This window comes from Scomber japonicus, chromosome 17 (assembly GCF_027409825.1).
Source record: "Scomber japonicus isolate fScoJap1 chromosome 17, fScoJap1.pri, whole genome shotgun sequence".
Classification (NCBI taxonomy): domain Eukaryota; kingdom Metazoa; phylum Chordata; class Actinopteri; order Scombriformes; family Scombridae; genus Scomber; species Scomber japonicus.
In genome coordinates, this window is record NC_070594.1 from 5,078,485 (window position 1) to 5,102,279 (window position 23,795).

Below are 23,795 nucleotides of genomic sequence, written 5' to 3' on the forward strand. Positions count from 1 at the left end.
TGATGTCATAAATAATAATATATCACTACTTTTACTGTAATACTGTATACTACATCACTATAATACTGCAGTACTTTTACTGTAATACTGCATACTACATCACTATAATACTGCAGTACTTTTACTATAGCAGGGTTTTTATTGCATGTGTTTTAATAATACATAAATAAATACTAATAATAGAGTATTTTTACATTGTTGTATTTATTTAAAGGATCTAAGTAGGTCTACTTCTTCCACCACCAGATGGACATGAGGTTGATTTTTATGTCTTTAGTTAATAACAAATATCTTACAATGTGAAATATTTCCCTTTAATCAGGTTTAACAGTCTATATTATAGCTTATCTCTAGTTTTGCATTATATGTCAGTTGGTGTTTGGCAATATTGACATTCCTTGTTTGATGGACGTGTTTCAGGTGTTACAACATATTTGGTCAACCATCAGATTCAGTGACCTGCAGTGTTAGAGGAAGTACCCAGATCTTTAACTTAAGTAAAAACACCAATACTACAATATAAAAATAAACACTTTATTACAAGTTAACATCTTGCATATAAAATCCTAGAGCACTAATTTGGTAGAATATCAGCTCAATTCGTCTACTTTAGTGCTTTAAGTAACTTTAGCTGGTAATACTTCTAGGCTATACTCTTACTTATATAGCATTTTAAATGTGGGATTTATTTTTACATGTAATGATGTCTTTTTCCCCCCACATATATTTATTTAAACCTATAATATCAAGTGAATAATATATGATACATGAGTTTTAGAGAGCCCTACATCATCAGAAGAAACCTGATGTATAAGATCAGAGACATGCAGTCCACAGATAAACCAATGCAGTGTTGAATTACTATACTTTGTAGTTTATTTTATTATATTAATTCATGTTGAACGTATGTGTCAAATGGGATACAGCAGGTATAGAAGCTCATTTATCTGTGCATCTGTACATTTCATGCATCATGTATCATCATCATATATAAAAAGTGTAGTAGGTGGTGATATGAGCTTTATGCAGGACCTATAAGTGGCTTTAAACAACATTGTATTCATATGTTTTTTGTTTGTTTAAAAATACAAACATGAAAAATAAACTATAAAAACTTCCAGATGTATCAAATATCATACGTGTCAACTCATTACTTATCAGAAGGTCCAATAAACACTCACACAGTTTCAATGAATTAGCATTTTCTGGCCATTATTTGATGGTTCAGGCTTTACAGGGTTAAAAAAAACAAAAAACATATGAATACAATGTTGTTTAAAGCCCTTATAAGTCCTGCATAAAGCTTATATCACCATTTACTAAACCAATAAACCCTCACAGTGTTAAATAATTAAGATTTTCTGGCAATTATTTGATGGTTCAGGCTTTGTAGGGTTAAATAGCATTTTAAATATGGGTAATAATGTCTTTTTTATTGTTTTATATATATTAATTTAAGCAAAGCATCTTTAAATACACTGCAGGTCACTCAATCTGCCGGGTGACCAAACAGAGTGTAACACCGGCGGCCCAGCATACCTCCCATCAGCGACGTGTGAATAGGGGTGGTCCTGCACTGTAAAGAGGGGAAGTCCTTCCTCTTGTCTTATTTATTTTTTCTTTTTCTCATACCCCACCCACGTATTTAAACTTAAACGTCGACACAATCGTGTTTTATCGGCACCAGTTGACAGCTGAGGATTTTTCTACTGTTTTTAGTGTCGAGTAAAACCTTTGGACGCCCCTCTTGTTGTTTTTTTTTTAGTATGGTCCAAACGCGTCCAGCAGCTGATTGATTTCTTCCACTTCACACGAAACATTGTTTCTCTTTGTGGCTGAAACGGAAACAAACCGAGCTCGCCACCTTTTTTTTCTCACCAATTTATGGACTTTAAAGCAAAAAAGGACATTTGTATTTTTCCCCTAACTTAACCATTGGGTCGTTTTTTTTTTCTCCCCCTTCTTCTTCTCCCTTCCTTCATTGAGCGACCAGGCCTCGGATTCATCCCCGGCCTTGCGTTTCCATATCTGGGTGGTTTTTTTTAGTGTGTGTGTGTGTGTGTGTTGGAAGAAGTCATCATGGGAGACACCAGCGAAAGAAGCAAAGCTCCGAGCCTACCTCCCCGGTGTCCCTGTGGATTTTGGGGGTAAGAGTTAAACCTTTCCATATATATATAAAACAGATTAGACTAAGAGTGTAGTTTAAGTGAAATTATGCTCTACCCCATTGTTGTTGTTCTGTTGTGTGTTACAGGCCGAGAGAGAGAGGTGGGGGGTTGGGAACTAATAAATAACCCTTCTAGCTTTTTAAAACTAAACCACATTTCCATTGTTTGACACGTTTTTAAAGCTGCTTTAGGCCTGCTGTGTTTTTCAGTAGTGTTATATCGTATTTTTAATGCTATTTAAGTGAAGCCAGGAGATGACGTACCGACAGAGAAAATGATTTACTGCCAGCAGGCTCCTTTTAAACCTAACCCTGTTTTCTCTTCTGTTTAAAAACCCTTTTAAACCAAGCTTCACTGATTATATGTGTAAAAAAAGGTGTTTTTCTTTTCCTCTTCCTCTTCTTCTTTTTTTTTGAGGAGTTTTTTTTACACACTTGTCTTGTCAAAGTGGTGGATGTGTGTGTTGCATACCGGATGTGATTCACTGATGTCTCCTGTGTTGTTACCCCATAGCACCAAACGACTGTGTAACCTTTTAAAAACAATTAATCAACGATACTCAACCTGAACAAACACGATTGACTACTCCTCCCTTGTTAAGGCATGTAATAGTCAGAGAAAGACATGAGATTATTTACTTGTCATCCAATTAACCACACACACACACACACACACGCACATTCACACACACACACACACACACATACTGGAAGCCCTTTGGCCCCCGTAGGACAAAATGCCTTTTTAAAAAACTCTTTAGAAAAACAATTATGAAGATATTAAAACAAACACGATTGACTTACTCCTCCCATGTCATGTAATAGCAGAGAAAGACACACAATTAACCACACACACTCACACACTCACACACACTCACACACACAGTTTTCCATTGTCAGCTTTTTGTTTTGTTTTTTAAAAGGCAAAATATCGTATATTTGTACAGTTTGTTCGGGAAGGCGACACCGAGAGTCTAGCCAAACACCTTCAGTACATGACTCACTTAAGAGCCTGTGTGTGTGTGTGTGTGTGTGTGTGTGTAATAAATGAGAAGATGAAGATAGTTTTAACCTTTTCATAGAGGTTCATCAATGTTCTGGTAAAAGAGACGTAGTAGTAACATGGCAGATAGAGGTGAGGATATTTGGGAATTTGGTGTGAGGATATGAGTCGGAATTAAATCTCACATCAAAACCAAACCCTGTGGGACTATTAACACATGAGCTAACAGTGCTGTCACATACATCCAGCACCATAATAGCCCTTATGTTTTGAGGTATTATCAATGTAGAGCATTGTCATATGACTTGTCATTTGATTACCCTCTCCCCCTCCCCCCCACCCCCTCTTTCCTAGCCCCCAGCCCCCAGCCCCCAATTGCCTTCATTTTTTTTGCGGTAAGCAAACTAGGAACCAGTAACCCACCTGTCAATGTCAGGTGACACAAATGGCAGCGTGGTGTGTTTACAGCCCCTTGCCTCGGCTCAGAATAACACCTGGCCTGAGGCTGCTGGCTGTCCTGTCCCACTTCACACATGTCGCTGAAACTCAAGGCCTCTTAAAAAGATCCTGAACCAGGTTACACGTTTGGCTTTAAATTCAGCCACTGGAGCTTTATTCAAAAGCCAGGATTTTAGACTCTTACCCAGGATTACATGACATGTTAATATGGTGTTTGTTTGTGGTTAGTTCAAGGTGCAGATGAGCAAATTGTGGTTTTACCCTTTACGTGACGGCTAATCAGTTTCCACAACACCCTTTTTAATACTTAAAGGAGCAAAAGTCTCATATATAATATTAATACTAGGTAACACAACCATGTGCTGAATGTATGCTAAAAACCTGCTGATGTCATTAACCCTTAAACAGGCAGCATGCAGCAGGAGATACAGACTGTTTAACACTCTGTTAGGATGATTAAGGAGGCTGTTCAATCCTGTATGTGCCTTGAATTGGTAGCATTGAGGCTTGTGGTCGGTTTATACTTTGATATAAATGATAGAAGTCAGATTAGAAACTACTATGTGTGATATTAATGACAAGAGAAAGTACTTAATAGGGGCAACGTGTCCTGGTGGAGATACAACTCATTAAAATCCAAAATATATGTGGAAATGTTTTACTTTAGGTTCAACTGATGTTTTTTACATCTCATTTTCCACTCCTCCCTTTTAAAGGGTTAAATAGTTCCTCCTCTTTTTGGCTGAAGCTGATCAGTGTAATAACTGTGAAGCATTCTTATACAGATATTGATTTATGAGACTATAAAGACGACATATTCTTCACATCTCCAGCTCTATATTTATATTCTGTGTCTCCACTGGAATATCTTTGCCTGCTTTTTAGTTAAATACTCCTTATTTAGCTTCTACTGGCTCTTTATGCAGCCCCTCAGTTCAGCCTCTGTCTGAAACAGGCCGTTTTTAGCTCCTGTCTCTTTAAGCCCCGCCTCCTGATGAGCCCACTCTGCTCTGATTGGCCAGCTTGTTGGCAGTATTTCACTACTTTTTCTTGTTTTCCTTACTTGAAATACTTCTCCGTACTCACTCGAGCCAAAATCTGACCTGTAATATGGGAGCGGGCAAACAATACAAACACCTTAGCAACGACCTTAGCAACCAACAAGCCTAAGACAGCTCATTAGTGAAGTAGAGACAACCGTTACTAATGAGTTTTGACTTTCAGGGAGCATTTCTACACAACTTAACCCTACATTTAGATATCATACAACATATCATCACAATATAAATAACTGAAATATGTCAGCCAATTAATGATCTAATGGCAGATATTCATTTCTTTATTTCTACTGAAACATAAAACCAGCATTTTCGCCTTTTTACTATGGTTCTTTTTAAAGGTGCAGCATGTAGGATTTAACTGCCTCAAGCGGTGAATTAGTGGCTGTGAAAGGTCATTAGTAAAGCCAGTGTGTGGTTTGTCCGCTCTGGGCTACTGTAGAAACATGGCAGGCTCTGTAGAAGAGGACCCGCTCCCTCTGTAGATGTAAAAGCTCATTCTAAGGTAACGAAAACACAATGGGTCTGTTGGAAACGGCTAACTTGAGCGGCTCCGAATTCTCAGGAACAAAACTTTAAATTGTGGATCTAAAGGGCTACTTTACTTTCTTCCTAAAAAGGTTAGAAATGTGGATAAAGTGGTTTATTTACAGAGTTAGAGCTAAAATGAAATCAGCTTCAGCCTGATGGTTTCAGCTCGGGTAGGAACCAAATGCATTGTGGGTAATCGTGTTGTTTACTACAGTGTAAACGGTCTTGCTTACCATCTGGTCCTTTAGTGTGTAGTATAGAAGTATGTAGTATAGAAGTATGTAGTATGTAGTATACAAGTATGTAGTATAGAAGTATGTAGTATGTAGTATACAAGTATGTAGTATAGAAGTATAGAAGTATGTAGTATAGAAGTATATAGTATATAGTATATAGTATAGAAGTATATAAGTATGTATTATGTAGTATAGAAGTATATAGTATGTAGTATAGAAGTATGTAGTATGTAGTATAGAAGTATGTAGTATAGAAGTGTGTAGTATGTAGTGTAGTATAGAAGTGTGTAGTATGTAGTATAGAAGTGTGTAGTATGTAGTATAGAAGTATGTAGTATGTAGTATAGAAGTATGTAGTATGTAGTATAGAAGTATGTAGGATGTAGTATAGAAGTATGTAGTATAGTAGTATGTAGTATGTAGTATAGAAGTATGTAGTATGTAGTATGTAGTATAGTAGTATAAAAGTATAGAAGTATGTAGTATGTAGTATAGAAGTATAGAAGTATGTAGTGTGTAGTATAGAAGTATGTAGTGTGTAGTATAGAAGTATGTAGTATGGAAGTATGTAGTATATAGTATGTAGTGTGTAGTATAGAAGTATGTAGTATGTAGTATAGAAGTATGTAGTATGCGGTTTCGAACCCAGCCAATGATTCATATTTACAGGTGATTTTACACTCATTAAAACATACTTATTAATATTATCTCTGCCTAATACATCCACTAGAAGCTACTAACCTCTACACACTGCACCTGTATAACAATAATGATAATAATTAAAGCTGCACGCAGCGATGAACGCCCCCCCCCCCCCCCCCCCCCCCCATGCATGTCGGTTTACAGATACAATAGGGCTTCACACTGGCCAGCGCTCAGGCCTTGATAATGATGATAATACTGCATTTTATTTAACCCTTTATTGGGCAAGTAATTATATTTAGTAACTTCTGTAAATATCTCAAAATATCCTTCCTTCCTTCCTTCCTTTCCTTCCTCCCTGCCTTCTTTCTTCCCTTCCTCTTTTCCTTTCTCCCTCCCTCGTTCCTTATTTCCTCCGTCCGTCCGTCCTTCCTTCCTTTCCTTCCTTCCATCTGTCCTTTCTCCCTCCCTCCTTCTCTCCTCCCTTCCTTCTTTCCTTCCTCCGTCCTTCCTTCCTTCCTTTCCTTACTTCCATCTATTCTTCCTCCCTCCCTCCTTCTCTCCTCCCTTCCTTCTGTCCTTCCTCCATCCCCCTTTCTTCTTCCTTCCTTCCTACTTTCTTCCCTCCCTCCCTCCTTCTCTCTTTCTTTCCTCCCCCCTAACCTTCCTTCCTTCCTTCTTTTCTCCTCCCTTCCTTCTTTCCTTCCTCCGTCCTTCCTTCCTTCCTTTCCTTACTTCCATCTGTTCTTCCTCCCTCCCTCCTTCTCTCCTTCCTTCCTTCTGTCCTTCCTCCATGCCCCTTTCTTCTTCCTTCCTTCCTACTTTCTTCCCTCCCTCCCTCCTTCCTTCTCTCTTTCTTTCCTCCCCCCTACCTTCCTTCCTTCCTTCCTTCCCTTGCTCCCTCCTTCCTTCCCTTCCTTCCTTCCTTCCATCCTTCCTTCCTTCCTCCCTTCCTTCCTCCCTTCCTTTCAATGAGTGTCCTATAAAGGGTTAAAGGCACGTTTCAAAGTACTTGAGGACAACTTACAGCAACAGTACACCAAACAATATACATCAGCAAACATGGATGAGGAAGTATAATTTTTTACAAAGATAGATAAATAATAAATATGAAATGACTTCAAACATATTTATCGGCCTGACAGAAATATGTATTGATCCTTCGTCTGGTGAGCAGCCTTAGTAAAGACAAGATGACCCTCTGTAGCTGTTCATATCATAGTCAGAGAACACAGGAACAGCTAATATGTAATAATATATATGTCATTGTGTTTTCATGTAGATCTGATCAGCTTCAGTCTGTCCTTCCTCCCTCCCTCCTCTTTCTTTCCTTCCTCTCTCTTTCCTCCCTTCCTCCCTCCCTCCCTTCCTTCCTTTCCTTCCGCCCTCCCTCCCTCCCTCCCTCCTTCTCTTTCTTTCTCCCCCTACCTTCCTCCCTTCCTTCTTTCCTCTGTCCTTCTTTCCTTTCTCCCTCCCTCCCTCCTTCTTCCTTCCTTCCTTCCTCTCTTCCTTCCTTCCTTCTTTCCTCCCTCCTTTCCTTCCTTCCTTCCTCTCTTCCTTCCTTGACTGAAGGACAACAGGAGGGTTAAACACAGTGATTAGATGAGTTTGTGTTCAGTATATTTGAGCTTCATGTTTTAATACTTTAAGTTGGCGTCACTCAACCTTTTAATTATCTTTATATTCATGTTTCAACTCTTTTATTAATAAGTAAATAGAGAATATTGAGAGGAATGTAGTAAAAGGAAAGTTCAAGGTGAGCTGCTTGTTTTCTGTTTGTCTTCTCTCTGTTTGTTTTTTTCACTCTGCTTTCTGCTCTCTGAGGAACCACTCGGTAACCTCCTGAACAACATATTTCACTCAGCCGTTGTTTCTCTTCTTTTTTTTTCTTTCTTTCTTTCTTTCTTTCCCCCAATGAGTGTAATCAGATATTCCCATCAGCTCTCACAGACGCTCCTGAAGTCTCCTCATTCAGATCCGTTCAGACTCATCAGTGTAGCTTCTAATCATGTTTGAGCTTCAGCAAAGATCAAGTGATACTGAACGTGTTATTGAATTAGTTTTGGCTCGAGTAGCTTTGCCTCGGACAGATTTATCGCTGTGTGTGTGTGTACGTTTTAATTTCAATTTGTATGAGCTTCATTTTATCCTCATCAAAAAAAAATCATTCCCATTTTGAGAACTTGATTGGATTCAGTTGTATTATGTAATTTGTTGTAATGTTTCTAAATGTGTCATGTTACATTTTACATTTGACTTTCTCAGAGATAATAAATCCTCTTATTTCCATCAGATCTTTATCTTTTAAGAAATACATTGAAAAGTAATAAATGACAGTTTCCTCTTCAGGATAAACTCCAAAGTAGAGCTGAACAATTAATATACATTTTATCCTTTTTTATCAATTTTCAAAGCACGAGAGGCACATTTTTAAAGGTGAAATATGTTAAAATATCATTTGTCCTGGCTTTCATATCCTTGAAATCACACTACATTCAGTTTAATATTGTTTTAAATGAGAATAATGATGTGATTATTGCCTATAGATGGATGGATCAATAGATAGACATTTTATTGATCTGCCCTGCTAATATCATAAAACACATCGTAATTCTAATATCAGTCAAAATGTGAATTAGATATTTTTTTATGATGTTTCAGTCTTATTGTGCAAAGGTCTGAACTTGGTCAGACTGATCTTCTCTAAACTCTGAAAGCAAACCTGCAAATTTTCAAAATAAAAGCAGCTCAGCTTCGTTAAAGTACATGAACGAGTGGCAGCAGGGACGCAATGTTAAAGTAAAGAAGGCGTCTGTAAGGCAGAGAGGAGTGGTGTGACAGAGAGAGAGAGTGAGGGGAGAAACTGAGCAGGAAAAACAAAAGAAAGGACTGCAAATGATGATAAGAAAAGAGTCGGTCTGAGCCCTGTCTCACACACACACACACACACACATACACACACACACACACACACACACACACACACAGATGGTGCTTGTAGTCACAGCAAATGTCCGTCGGGGTTCTTCAGGCTCTGTTGACAGTTTTCCATCAGGAGCCACTCGAGCCTTCAAAACGAGCTGAGATGCGGCTTTTATCTTTTTACACTGAACACAGACAGTCAGACTCTCTACACCAGCTGACAACATTGACCTCATACTGCGATTAATTTTTCCATTGTCAGCTTTTTTTTCTACTTTCTTTTCCCTTTTTTTTTTTTTAGATTGCAAAATATTGTGTATTTTTAAACAGTTTGTTTGGGAAGGAGACGTCAAGAGTCTAGCCAAACATCTTCAGTACATGACTCACTTAAGAGCCTGTGTGTGTAATAATAAATGAGAAGATTAAAATAGTTTATTCTTTCAAAGAGCTTCATCAATGATCTGGTAAAAGAGACTTAAAGTAACATGGCAGATAGAGGTTGGGATGTTCACTTTACACCAGCGTACTGTGTGTTAAACTCAGGCGGGGAGTTCTGAAATGAGGCCAACCAGGAAGTAACTTAGAACTGCATTCTATCAAAAGGCCACCAGGGGGCGACCGTCTCTATACAAGTCAATGGAGAATTCACCAACTTCTCACTTGATTTCTAACCTCAGTAAACGTTTTCAAAATGTGTTTATGGTCTCAATCGCTAGTTTAAAGCCTTCTTCAATGCAGTATGATGTTCATTTGGGACATTTTGGCCTCCCTGATTTTATATGTGACGATAAAGCAGGGTATGCATTAGGGGCGGGGCTATGTCCTGATTGACAGGTTGATTGACCAATGTCCTTGAGATCCAGCCCTCGCAACCATAGCAACCTCCCTTTCTCCGCCCATGGCCCCGCCTCATGCCCATATAAGTAGAATCCGTGTTTTTATTTTTCCCAGCATGCACCTGAAATTTTCAAGATGGCGCTGCCTAGATTAGAAACTATTGGCTTCCGAGCAGCAGTCCACAAACCAATGGGTGACGTCACGGATGTTACGTCCATTTCTTCTATACAGTCTATGGTTAAACCGTCAACTTGTGTCCTTTAGTCCACCTCTAAGATGATAGAGAACAAAGTGGGAATGTGGGAATGACATAAAGCAAAAGTCTGAGTTGTAGTTTTTTGGTGTCGATCAGAAGTTTAAAAGTTAAATCTGCATTAATGTGGAAACATCTTTTATAATCTTCTGCTTTTATTAATACAATAACAGGAAAGTGTTGTCCTTCCACAGCTGGTTAATTTATCCTTGACTTTTTTTTTGCTGTTGCTGGAGTTCAGTGCTGCACTCATCTAATATGAGTCTCACGTAAAGCTAATTATTAAGTCTTTAAATCCTAAATGCGTGTGTTTTTTTGAAGATAAAAAACAAGGTAGCAGTTGTTTTCATTGTTAATTAACCTGCTTTTTGTTTTCAGTTAATTGAGTCGTTTGCTTTTTAAAATTTCCCAAAGGCCAAATGGACATCTTCAGATTTCATGTTTTGTCAGACCAACACAATAATTATTGACTTATATAGACATGACTATGCTGATAATTACGTTATTGTATAAGGACTTATCATATGATACATGGACATGACCTTAAGCTTTTTTTTGACCTCAGTATTGTCCACTGTAGAGTCCACTCTCCAATCCCACCCTCCACCCCCTCTTTATGCTATTATATCATCATTATATCAGTGGTATAAAATGATCTTCTAATGACGATAATGTCGGTTATCGCATTTATTTCTGAGACAATATATCGTCCAATAAAAGTAGTTATCGTGACAGATCTAGTCATGAACAACAATCAAAGGTTTAAATGATCGCGGCAAATATCTGACATTTTATTTCAAAATCTGACTGAACATTTCTAGCTTCTGTGTTTGTTTCTGAATAATAATGAAAGTCAGAGTCAGACTGAGCTGAATAAGTCTTGTATAAATGAAGTTGGATGTGCTGTAGTCGTCACATAGACCTTCGGTATGGTCATCTCTGTCCGTTTGTGTCGTTAGCTTATCCCAGAGTAATGAGTGTATCAGTCGCACCTGTACAGACCAATAAAGCCAACAGTCCTGCAGTAAAGCTGTTTGTGAAGCCTCTCGTGTTCACTGCTTGTTGACTCTGTGAGAGAAGTGTTGATTCAGGGAAGACAAACAGCAGAAACACCTCGTGTCAGAGTTATGGCTCAAATATGAAAGTGGACGTATCGGAGCACGCCACCAGACCTTTAAATGTAACGTGTTGTTGTGTATATACAGAGGTACCTCGGTCTCCTCGGTGCAGGTGAAACATTCAGTGGGAGCCGGTCCTGCCACATTAGTCACATAGCTCCTGTAGGGACAATGATGCTGAATACCCAGCGGAGTTCCAGCTTGGGCACCATTCACACGGCTGACACAGACGCATTGTTGGTGGGTTGAACATTAAAGAGAAGTCCAGAAGGTGACACACACACTGTACCTGTAGGACAGGTGAAATCACCAAGAAGAGCAGGGATTAAATCAGGATTAAACCCCCCCCCACCCCCCCTCCTCACCTCTCCTCACCCCTCCTCACCCCCCTGCCAGAGGATCAGCAGATTTCATGGAGGTCTGCTGGACACATATTAGTATCACAGAATGCTTCATCCAGTTATTAGAGGTCTTATTACGCTGTGGAGTCACATGACTCCTTTATAGTCATTAAAATGGTGATTTATTACAGTCACAAAATGATAAAACATTGTATTTGTGTCCTAAAATGTTCTGAAGTAGCCTGTCGCTGTCTCACATAAGTAGGGCCCTATAAAATCTGTTTTAATTTTTTCCAAATTCCGTTTTTCCGTTTTTAATTTTTGTGGATTCTGTTTTTTACCTTTTACTAACAACACAACAGTTGACCTGACACATAGAAGTCCTTGGGGAACTGCTCGGCTCTATACTGAGGACAGAGCCATGTTCAGCCGCTTCATGCTTACATTGTTTTGAAGGGGGAGGGGCTCAATGTGTGGATGAGGGGGGGGGGGGGGGGGCTTGTTGTGCCACCCAGATTTGCTTCCCTCGGTGCAGTTTTCCCCAGACATACGTTCCCCTTCCACACGAAAACAGCATTTCAGTCAAATTATGTCAAATTCCACGATATTCTGCGTCGGCCAAATCACAGAGCCCTACATGAGGCACCAAGAAGCATTTAGAGAATAGTGAGATATGGTGACTGTTTTAGCTTTTTAAATATATACAGTAACTCCCATGGATGCAGGTTTGGTGGTCCTGGTCCTGGTCCTGGTGCTGGTGCTGGTCCTGGTGTAGACATTGTTAGATATGGTGTATGGGGGAATAAAAGAGCTATATTAGATAATAAGTAATAAAGGTAAAAGTAGAAATAACCAATGCTCTGAACCAAGTTTTATCAGTCCTTTATAAAGGTCCGAAATAGCTTTAAATACACTTTATTAAGAGAATGACATCATAAAAAACAGCACTAAACTATAACATAACGCCATAAATATTTATATTTAGCATAATTAATACATCGTCGACATTAATACATAATGAAATAATCCTGATAACATAAATACAGAGTATACATTTACATTGTTAACAGGGTGTGTCTTTTGCTAGTCTTTTCAGTTCAGTTTTTATTTGTTTAAAGTTACCACTGTTCATTTTATAGTGCAATAAAACTCCTGGTGTACTTTTATTTTGGAAGACGTGGAACATCTCTGCGTTATCGGACAGCTGACACTCAGCTCTGAGTCTTTAAGATGAGACTAAACTCTCGTCCTGCTCCATTGATGGATTTTAGATTCATCAGTTTAAAATATTTGCATTTGCAGCACGAATAAATGTGTTTTTTATTTGTTAATGAATCTTAAAGACAAAGTGATTTAAAGCTGAGTTTGGAGTTAAAGCTGCTTTTATCTGCAGAGAGACTCAGTGATCTGTGTTAGTGTTTAACAGCAGCTGGGTGTGAGTTTTGTCCCCACATCATCCTTTCACTTCCCCTTTATTTGTCATCTTCAGCGTCAGTTTATGGTGACACACACACACACACACACACACACACACACACAGACACACACACACACACACACACACACACACACACACACACACACACAGACACACACACACACACACAAGCTCGATTGCTGAAACGATGCACGAGGACGAAGGTTGCTGAGAGGGAACTTTTGATTATGAAAGATGTGTTTGACGCTCAGGATGTGATGCAAGTATGATTTTGAGTTATTGGTAAAAGGTCCAGCTGGTAACGGAGGAAGTGTGTCTCTTCTCTTCTTAGTTAATGTTTAACTAAGAAGACATTTATTGATCAGTCAGATTGACTATTGATGTGCTTCAACATTAGGTATGAACACTTTTAACGAGGAGATTCTTACTGTGATGGTAGAATATGAACAGGATGTGAGGTTTTCCTTCATTCAATCACTGACTCTCTCTTTCTCTCTCTTGTGTCTCTGCAGGTCCAGTAAAACCATGAACCTATGCTCCAAATGTTTTGCTGGTAAGTCTTCAGACACAGTAGATATAGATATATTTTTTATATTTTATGACAGTGAACATAATAAAATGAACAGTGGGTCAAACAGAAATGAGAAAGCGTTGACCTCCCTGCTGCCTCTATAACTGTGTAACTACGTAACTTCACCTTCCTCAGTTTAAATCTTAGTAATAAAAACTATTTCCACTTTTAGCAGAGCTGTCATCATAACCATATGTTTGTTTTTTTACGGCCTGTACTTTTTTTCTTTTTTTTTTCTTTCTCTCCCCCCTCTCATAAATTCACTGTGCAGCTGAAGTCAGACTTGTCACGACATCATTTTAAAAGGATTGTAAATACTCGCTGTTTTTAAACCGCCGGCTGTATTTGGAGAGGCGGTGTCCTGTTCCTCATTCTCACTTTGGGAAGAGGCGCTGCGTTATCATTGGTTTCCTTCTTCTATTCTAAAAAAAATGAACTGACACATTTGAGGCGTACCAGTTTTTTAAGACCTGGGAATTGAACTTTAAATGATTTGATCAAGTTTGTACATCATTTACCTCCCAGTAGTTTACCTTTTAACCCTCCTGTTATGCTCCCGGGTCAAATTGACCCATCTGTTTTGACCCTTCCTTCCTTCCTTCCTACCTTCCGTCCCTCCTTCCTCCTTTCCTTCCTTCCTTCCTTCCTTCCTTCCTTCCTTCCTTCCTCCCTTCTTCCTCCCTTCTTCCTTCCTTCCTTCCTTCCTTCCTTCCTTCCTACCTTCCTTCCCTCCTTTCCTTCCTTCTTCCTCCCTTCCTTCCTCCCTCCTTTCCCTCCCTCCTTTCCTTCCTTCCTTCCTTCCTTCCTTCCTCCCTTCTTCCTTCTTCTTTCCTGCCTTCCTTCCTTCCTTCTTCCTTCCTTCTTACCTTCCTTCCCTCCTTTCCTTCCTTGATTCCTTCCTTCCTTCCTTCCTTCCCTCCCTCCCTCCTTTCCTTCCTTCCTTCCTTCCCTCCCTCGCTTCTTCCTTCCTTCTTACCTTCCTTCCCTCGCTTCTTCCTTCCTTCTTACCTTCCTTCCCTCCTTTCCTTCCTTCCTTCCTTCCTTCCCTCCCTCCCTTCCTTCCTTCCTTCCTTCCTCCCTTCTTCCTTCTTCTTTCCTGCCTTCCTCCCTTCCTTCCTCCCTTCTTCCTTCTTCTTTCCTTCCTCCCTCCCTCCCTTCCTTGACTGGAACACAACAGGAGGGTTAAAGTACAGATGCTTTCTAAACACATCTGGAAAAACAGAGAGATTTAACTTTATTTCATTAAAAGGTGCTTCAGACATCATTTAAACTAAATAGAATTAAAAGAATATCACACACAATAATATTAATAAAAGTCAAAGAAATGCATGTTTGACGATCACATGTCTCCGGTCTCTCTGTGTGAGTCTCCTGAAGGTTACTCAGCTGTTCACGTGTCACATTGTAAACGTGAGGAAAATGGCTCCACGTTTGTTTTTGTTTTTTTAAACCGTGAAGTAGTTTCTTGGCACTCGGAGCCGTTCTCCCTGACAGACAGCGGCTCAGCTAGCAGCAGCTCGAGGCTAGGTGTGCCTGCTGATTTCACTGAGGAATGCTAACAATGCTAATAAGTCATTGGAGGAAAATGGAGGGATGAGTAAACAGCCTCACACTCTCAACGTGATACAGCCAGTATATAGTCCTAGTGTGTGTCTATATAACCATAAAGTTGCATTAGTTGTGTTTTAAGGGCAGAATCAGCTGATTTAATAGAGTCACACATTCAGCATTTTACTTTGAAATACTTTTAAATTTAGAAGCTTTAATTTCCTGCAATGTGACAAATTCCTACATAAAGAAAAAAAAATGTCACAGTATGCATCAAGTTTTCCTCAATGACTCCTCTGGTCTGGTTTGGGAGAGGATGGGTTGAAGGTGAGCTGCAGCCCCGTCGGTGTCCATGGCAACCAGCGAGGATATGGCAGACAGCGAGGACCTCAGGGCCCCCGCGTTGAGTTGGAGCACCACAGAGGCTCAGAATAGACTCAATACACACGAGTACCAAAGCAGAGCAGAAGTGGGTTAGCCCACATGTGGAGGAGAGACTCAAATCGAGGCTGACCTCTCTCAACCTCCCCAGAGAGAGGAAAAAAAAAAAGTGAAGACAACATCATGGAGGATCGATAAAGTCTGAGATTATAATTATGTAAAGAGGTCTGAGTGCAGCAGAGTCATCAGAGAGGAGCGTGTCTTTCTCCTCGTGTGTCAGGTTTCAGTTCAGCACAGTGAAGTTATAAAGTCATCTAAACCTTCAAAATAAGATGCTCAACAGCACTGCTAATCCAAATAACTATCATTTAGGTTATCAATGAATCCGCTTATTACTTAATCACATAGTAGATCGATTACTTAGTTTATGAAATGTCAGAAAATGGTGAAAAAGAGAATATTTTCAAAGTGAACGTTTTGTCTGACCAACGCTCCAAAATCCAAATATTCTTTTCTATAATCAGACTATCAGCAAATATTCATATTTTAAGAAGGTAAAACTAGTGACGTTTCTATCAGAGAGTTTATGTTCATCATCTGTTTGTCTACAAATTATTTTCATGATCAATCAGTGAATTTTGTTTCTAAAAAGTTAGATAGTTGCCCTTTTTAAATGAGTATTAGATCATATTATTATTATTATTATTATTATTATTATTATTATTATTATTATATTATTATTAGATATTCACTGTACCTTCATGTAGGACAAAGAAAAGTATTACATCATCATGTCTGAGAACCTGAAATTTCAGCATTTTTGCCTTAAAAAACAAACTCAAACAATAATTTGATTATCAGAATAGTTGCTAATTAATTTCCTGTCAATCAACTAACTCATTATTTGACTGTGGCTCTAGTTTTTAGATTTTTTTGCTTTAAAAGTTACTCTAATGATAAAACACATCATCAACAGCATCGATAAATACAACAATAGGCTAAATCAATACATCCCTTTTCTTCAATCAAATGAGTCAGCTAATTGTCTGTGAGGTTAATGAGAGTACGGATTGATCCTTTAATGCACCAACAAAGAAGAGTTTGTGTTCTCAGCTGTACTGGCTGAAAGTTTTTATGCTACAAAACAGTCAGAAGTCCTTTTTAACGTGATGTCAGTGAAGGGCACACACAGAGCAGGTAGACTGATTATGTCAGAGATGAATCCACGGTCCTCGGTTAAAAGTGAATCTGAAGATCATATTCAGTAAATAAAGCGTATAACTTACACGGTTTGTCTCTTTAGTTATAACAAATAGCGTCTTCCTGTCCAGCTGCAGCGGACGGATCCAAACAAAAAGAGGACATTTGACACCAGCAGTCAGTAACTATGAAACATATCGGCTTCAGATCAGCTGTTAAATACAATGTCTGGAAGAAAAACATCTGTCAGTATTCATTAGACACATGATTATTGTGTTAAGATAAGATCATCCTTTATTAGTCCATCAATAAAAAGATTAAAGAACAACAAAAGCAATAAAATCAATAGTGTAAAATAATAGTAACATTATGTACAAAAGTAAATAAGTAACATTGATGTTGAGTGATAATATACCTGAGTTGAGATTGTTATTGCTCAGGTTTAAAGTGAGAATATATAAATATATATACTTCTATTACACAGTGAAAAATGAGTGAAACTGTTCTTTAAAAATAAGAGGCGAGGGGGTCTCTAGTTAACACATTTCCTCTTTAGATTTTTTATTATTTTATTTTCTTCTTATCTTTATTTTCCTTTTAATACCCCACCTCACATTTCTGCTTTTACCCACTTTATCTTATAGTGACTTTATTTCTTATTTATTTATTATATTTTTTATTAAATATTTTATGTTATTTTCTTTGGGTATTCTGAATTTTGACATTTTTATCCTACCAAACCTCTGCAGATTCATGAGAGTTATGACAGCGTTTCCTCAGTTTCCTCAGTTTATTGAGTCATTCTTTATATCTTGTTTAGTGTTTACTATCTAAAGCTCTTTGTGTAATATTACTAAGCATGAAAAGTGCTTTACAAATAAATACTGATTGATTGATTGATTGTCACTACGCTGCTGCTGCTCATATAAAAAGACTTTCATATTTTGACATAAACATATTTCAGGATGCAGCTTTATGATGATGTATAAATATCATGTTATACTCCCTGGAAGATAAAATATACAGTTTTCTACACATGTGCACAAGCTGCATAAAAGCTGTTATTATAGCCACAGTGACGGGAGGCAGTAGATCTTATATCTTCTACCTGCTCCCAAAGTCCATATTTGAATGATTTGACTCTGATGTTTCTGTGTCGTCTCTTTTCCTCCTCCTTCTCTCTCTCTCTCTCTCTCTCTCTCTCTCTCTGTCTCTGTCTCTGTCTCTCTCTCTCTCTCTCTCTCTCTCTCTCTCTCTCTCTCTCTCTCTCTCTCTCTCTCTCTCTCTCTCTCTCTCTCTCTCTCTCTCTCTGTTTCTCTCTCTCTCTCTCTCTCTCTGTCCCATTTTTCCATCTCTCTCTCTCTCTCTCTCCTCGCTATCTCACTCTTCTTGACCACAGACATTGAGAAGAAGCAGCCGGGGGAGGACTGCACCTCCAAGCCTATCCAAAGCACTGGGAGTAGCCAATCACCTGTCTTCAGTAGCGAGACGAGCAGTAGCAGTAGCCAGTCTCTATTGTCGTCGCCGCCCTCCAGCTCCGAGCAGCCGTCAACCGAAGAGCCCTCGCCCACGTTTCCCAGCACGAGGGAAGGTAAGACGAGTCGACCGACGCTTTCACACACGCTCTTTACTTATTTATTTTTATTTTTTTATCATATCCATATGAATCGGGAATCAAAAACAACCAAAATATGCCAGTTTGTGCTTTGATGAAAAACACAGAGCGAAGAAAGTTTGCAAAGGTTAAGATAAAGTTTTAGATATATGCTGATATTAAAAGGCCGTCCACACTAAGAACGATAAGCCCCTGTAGACGAGGGCTGGGCAATATGGAAAACATCAGATTTCATAATACTTCTAACCAAATACCTCAATATCGATGTTGTAGGGATGCTTTCACACAATATTTACACAGTGAGACAGAAATTTCATCATCAGTAATGTGGGTAAAGTCAAATAATAGAACAGCTGGAACAGTCTGGTACAATCAGAAAGTTACATTTTACTATAAAGCAGCTTTTAAAACCAGGAGAAGTCATGACAATATCACAATATGATGATATCCATAATTCTATATCGATATCTAGTCTCTAAAGGCCCATTTATGCTCAACGGACGTACAAAAATGTATAAGTCCTTTTCAAATGATGTTACCGTCACTGCTCACATACTTCCATGAGTCCTTTACGTTGGCATGGATGGTAACCAATACATCCACCAGGGGGCAGCACTGAGTCAAAAACAAACATGGCGACTGTGGAGGAGATATTGATAATGTTCCTCTTGCATAAAAGACAAAAACCATATGTTTAAAGTTTCTAACCAACTCACAAAACCTTTCCTCAAAAAGTTCCTCCATTGTTATTTCTTCTTCGTGTCTCACTAGAGCTACGTATCGAGTAGTGACAGCAACACTGCCCCCCCATGGTTTCAGGTGGTACTGCTCCATATGGTCCGTATCCGTAAGCTTTATAGAAACGTGCAGAAATACGGAGGAAATGAACGGACAGTAGGCTCCGTCCGTATTTAACGTTGAGCATAAATGGGCCTTTATTACGATATTGGTACAATATGGATATATTGCCGAGCCCTACTGTTAGACAGCAGCAGACTGAAGCTGTTATTGAGCTGTGGCATACAGTCCGAGCACTGATCTGAAGTCTAAAAGATTTGCTAACAACATTTTTTTCACACTACAATACAAACAAAGTTTCAGCATCTTTGTACCATCAATAATTTTGTATAATAACTGTATAACAAATCACCTCTGGGTGTCATTCTGCTCCAATCTACAGCGCATCATTCCATGATGAGAGAGGAGCAAAGCTGCATTAAAGTAAATGAATATAATTATATAAAGAATGAAGTTTTACTGGATGCAGATTTTGTTGTGCTGTATGGTTTATGGAAAGGATTTTGATTGGCTGTCAGCGTTTCTATCGTTCATCAAATCGCTCTGAAAGTGATCCGACGATATCGTTCTCCGCTGTCGATGTTGTAGTTATTGTTGTGGACTCCATCATCCACTGGAGTTGGACCGATTTTTTAAAACTATATATTTATAGTTATAGTTCTTGGTGTGGACGAGCCTTGACTCTGGAGTAAAAGATGTGTTCTATATACAGACTTGATAAATACGACACTGGCAAGCGGTTACAAACTGCTGATGAATTGTCATCTTTAACTTCAGTGAGTAAGTACAGAAAGGGGGGGAGAGAGAGAGAGAGAGCAGGACAAACAGAGGAGGTAAAGCTCTGACTGGATTTAGTCACAGAGCAGAGGGGCTGAATCTTCACCTGAAATGACCAAAGAAGCAAAATTCACCCAAAAATCGCTGAGCTTCAGACTACATCAGCAGTATTTCTTCATAGTTAAGAGTAGCATGAAGTCTTGAAGGTTGAACTGAGGCCGAGCAGCGTTCTCCACTTTTTTTAGAAACACAGTTATCAATCAGTAACAGCAACAGTAGCAGTGCACCAGTTCACAGTGATGATACTGGGAGAACTGGAACACACGTACAGAACAAGAGGTACAATAGAGACTGAACATACTGGACGTTCAGAACTGATGAAAACTGTATATGTAACACATTTGGATATGAAGTCAGACTATTAATGGAGTTTTAAAATAGCAACTTTATTAAAAACCAGTGGAGAAAGTAAGTCAGTTAGTTTCATGTTCAAAGAGCGTTGTTGAAACGTCCGTCTGTCCACACAACAGTGGAGGCATCTGTCATCTATTGTTTTAGGTATTGACGCTCATTTCATTGAACTTTCTGAAAAAGACAAAGTGCTGTGGAAAGAAATGGACTCTTATCCTGCTGGCAGACTATTTCTCTGTTTGTTTTTGCTAAAATCATTAATGTGGGACGACATAATAGTGATCTATTAAAGTGGAGAGTTCCAGTAGTAGGAGGTGTTGACATCACTAAAAATACTACAAAATTGTCTCACAGGAATAAAACTTGAAATGCACACATTAAAACTAAAGCAATAAAAACTTAAATTCAGTGAGGCAGAAGCAAGAAAAACAATAAAGACCAGATTAAAACATAAAAGATCATAAAAATATAAAAGCAAAACAAATAGAGGACTTTCAAAAGGAAACGCACAATGGAAACAAGCACTAACACATTTAAAGGTGAGAGAAAAGTCGATTTATACACGTGTGTTTCTACCATAGACTGTATAAAAGAAATGGACGTAACATCCGTGACGTCACCCATTGGTTTGTGGACTGCTGCTCGGAAGCCAATAGTTTCTAATCTAGGCAGCGCCATCTTGAAAATTTCAGGTGCATGCTGGGAAAAATAAAACCACGGATTCTACTTATATGGGCATGAGGCAGAGGTTTTTCACCAAAATGGTCGCCCCCTGGTGGCCTTGTGATAGAATGCAGTTCTAAGTTACTTCCGCGTTGGCCTCATTTCAGAGGACCAGAACTCCCCGCCTGGTTTCTACAGTGGCTGCAGGTCATAAACCAAGAGGAAGAGAGTTCCTTACGGTTGGAGCAGATACTCACTCAGGGTTTTATTTGTCCAGGTTTCAAGAGATAAGTTCATATTTCAGCGACTCTTCAATACCAACTGTTCACATCTGTCACTGGAAGATACCGTTCAATAGCACTAAACTACCAACTGTATGTTTATTGGAGTTTGTGCCACATTAATTGATTAAAATGTGGTTTGTTGCACTGGAAGTTTCACATCCTATCTCTCACGTCTCTTCTTCTATCTGCAGGCGCATCGTGCACAGAAACAGCCCAAGGCACACTCTGCACACCCACAAAACGTCCACGAGAATCAGGTACAGTCAGCCTCTTCTTCCTGCCCGTCACTCTGCCCCACTTTGAGCGCAACACTCTCTCAAACCCTGACACTTCCTTTTTCTCTCTCTTTTTTTATTTTGCAGCCTCAGGCTCAGAGAGCGAGGCGACGCCAGAGAAACGGCCACGCACAGAAGAGCAGGAGGGGAGCAGCGAGGAGGCTCGCGGGACGCCCAAGCAGAAAAACCGTCGGCGCTGCTATCGCTGCCAAACCAAACTAGAGCTGGTACAGCAGGAACTAGGCTCCTGTCGCTGTGGTCAGTACCCACACATCACTGTGGCTTTCAACGAGCAAAAAGAGCACACACACACACACACACACACACTTTCACCTGAACACCACCACAGCTCATTTCACTGAGCCTGTGGTTCAACAAATATGTCAAAAAACAAAGTCAGCTGCTGAAGAAAGCAAATAAATACATAAAAGAACAAGATTTGAATTGACTTTAAAATGTAAGTGACTGTTCTTACAAGTAAATCAAAGTTATTAATGTTTTATGATGGGTTTAAATATGTGAACATGTCATTTTTATGCAATCAAAGGAGTAAAAACAGGACATGATCTGGATTGATGGCAGGAGTCAGACTCTATTATTATGTAGGTGAACACATCCTACATTTATAGTCCTAAAAAACATGGACTGTAATGTACCACGATGCACTGGAGCTCTAAGTCATGTGTCATCGCTACTAAAAGGGGCAGCATACACACACACACACACACACACACACACACACACACACACACACACACACACACACACACACACACACACACACACACACACACACACTTCTAATTTTACTGATTCGGCGCCTAGCTGTGGTTGAAAATGTGTTTGACTGTTAGACTGTAAAAGTAAACCAACACAAACCACTGCTGACATCAGACTGAGATAAGTGCAGTTCACAGTTTCAGAGTTGATTTGTTTATATATAGCAAAAACCCACTAATGCTCCACCCAACCCAAGTAAAGCTAACCATCAAAATACTGAGACACATGTGTTTATAGCATGTCTGAAGTATCTATCTCCACACAAGAAGGATTCAAAAACTATATAAAAAATTCTTTGTTAGAAACCACTATATGTTCCAGTAGTTTTATATTTTTCCCCCATGAAAAGTGAAAGAGAAACAGAACACCAACTCACTCCGATACCCCACCCACCCACCCACCTCAACTACCCACCAACCCACCACGACCCTCAAAAGCAGAAAAGAAAGAAAATGTACCAAAAATGAATAAATGAATACATTAACAAAGTAAAATAAAACAAAAATAATAAGTAAGGATTAGACAGGGCTTTAACAGGGAGAAAAATGCTGGATGTTCAACATGCTAACCTTTTTAAAATAAAAATAGATACATTACCTTATAAGTAAAGAAGGAATTTTTATTATGTGAAAGTTTTTACAAATACTATTACCAAAAAATGTTGATAAAAATCCTCACATCTATAAATAACAGAGAGCCAGTTATCCAGCTAAGTTTTTCTATAATTTAATCTTTTCTGCATTTCTAAATACTTTTAATATGTAGTAAATATTTTTGACATTTACATCCTTACTTTACACACTATTACTAGTTCAGCTTTAAGACATTTCATGACTCACGGAGCTCCAACGGTATAAAGATTGAAGCTCTGAGCTGCGTGTAATTCAATAAAAACACATCAAATTTTAACACATCAAAAATAATACATGTATTTTTTAATGCATGATGAAAGAGGAAAGCAGTGCAGATCAGCTAGAGACGTACATTCAGTTGTATAGGATGTATTATGGGATGTTGTCTTAGCAGCTAAACATTTAACGGGGTCACTTCTTCCCTCACCGCTCTGTGTTTTTTTTGGTTTCCCTCCCAGGCTACGTATTCTGCATGCTCCACCGTCTCCCCGAGCAGCACGACTGTCTGTTCGACCATCTGGGCCGTGGGCGCGAGGAGGCCGTCCTCAAGATGGTGAAGCTGGACCGCAAGGTGGGCCGCTCGTGCCAACGCATCGGGGAGGAGTGCTCCTGATTGGCCAACGCCGTGACCAGCCATCCAATTAAGAGATGAGGCGCTTACAAAGAAGAAGAAGAGGAAGAGGAAGAGGAGGTGGAGGAGGAGGAGGTGGTGGTGGTGGAGGGAGAGCTAGGAGGAAATGACAAATGGGTTGATGGGTTGGGGGGAGGTGGGGAGGGAGGGGAGAGGGGAGGAAAGAAGAGGTGGAGGAGAATAAGGGGGAGGGGAGGGAGGGGGAGCATGGTTGCAACATCCAG

General features: G+C 39.3%; 1 protein-coding gene across 1 annotated transcript; it reads left to right on the forward strand.

The window, feature by feature from the left end:
- The first annotated feature begins 1,577 nt into the window (after positions 1 to 1,577).
- Positions 1,578 to 23,610, forward strand: zfand3 (zinc finger, AN1-type domain 3). The gene is made up of 6 exons (XM_053337567.1): positions 1,578 to 2,147; positions 13,518 to 13,558; positions 18,105 to 18,296; positions 21,445 to 21,510; positions 21,616 to 21,786; positions 23,399 to 23,610. The coding sequence occupies exons 1-6, from the start codon at positions 2,080 to 2,082 to the stop codon at positions 23,551 to 23,553; spliced, it is 693 nt and encodes a 230-aa protein (XP_053193542.1). The 5' UTR covers positions 1,578 to 2,079; the 3' UTR covers positions 23,554 to 23,610.
- The last annotated feature ends 185 nt before the right edge of the window (positions 23,611 to 23,795 follow it).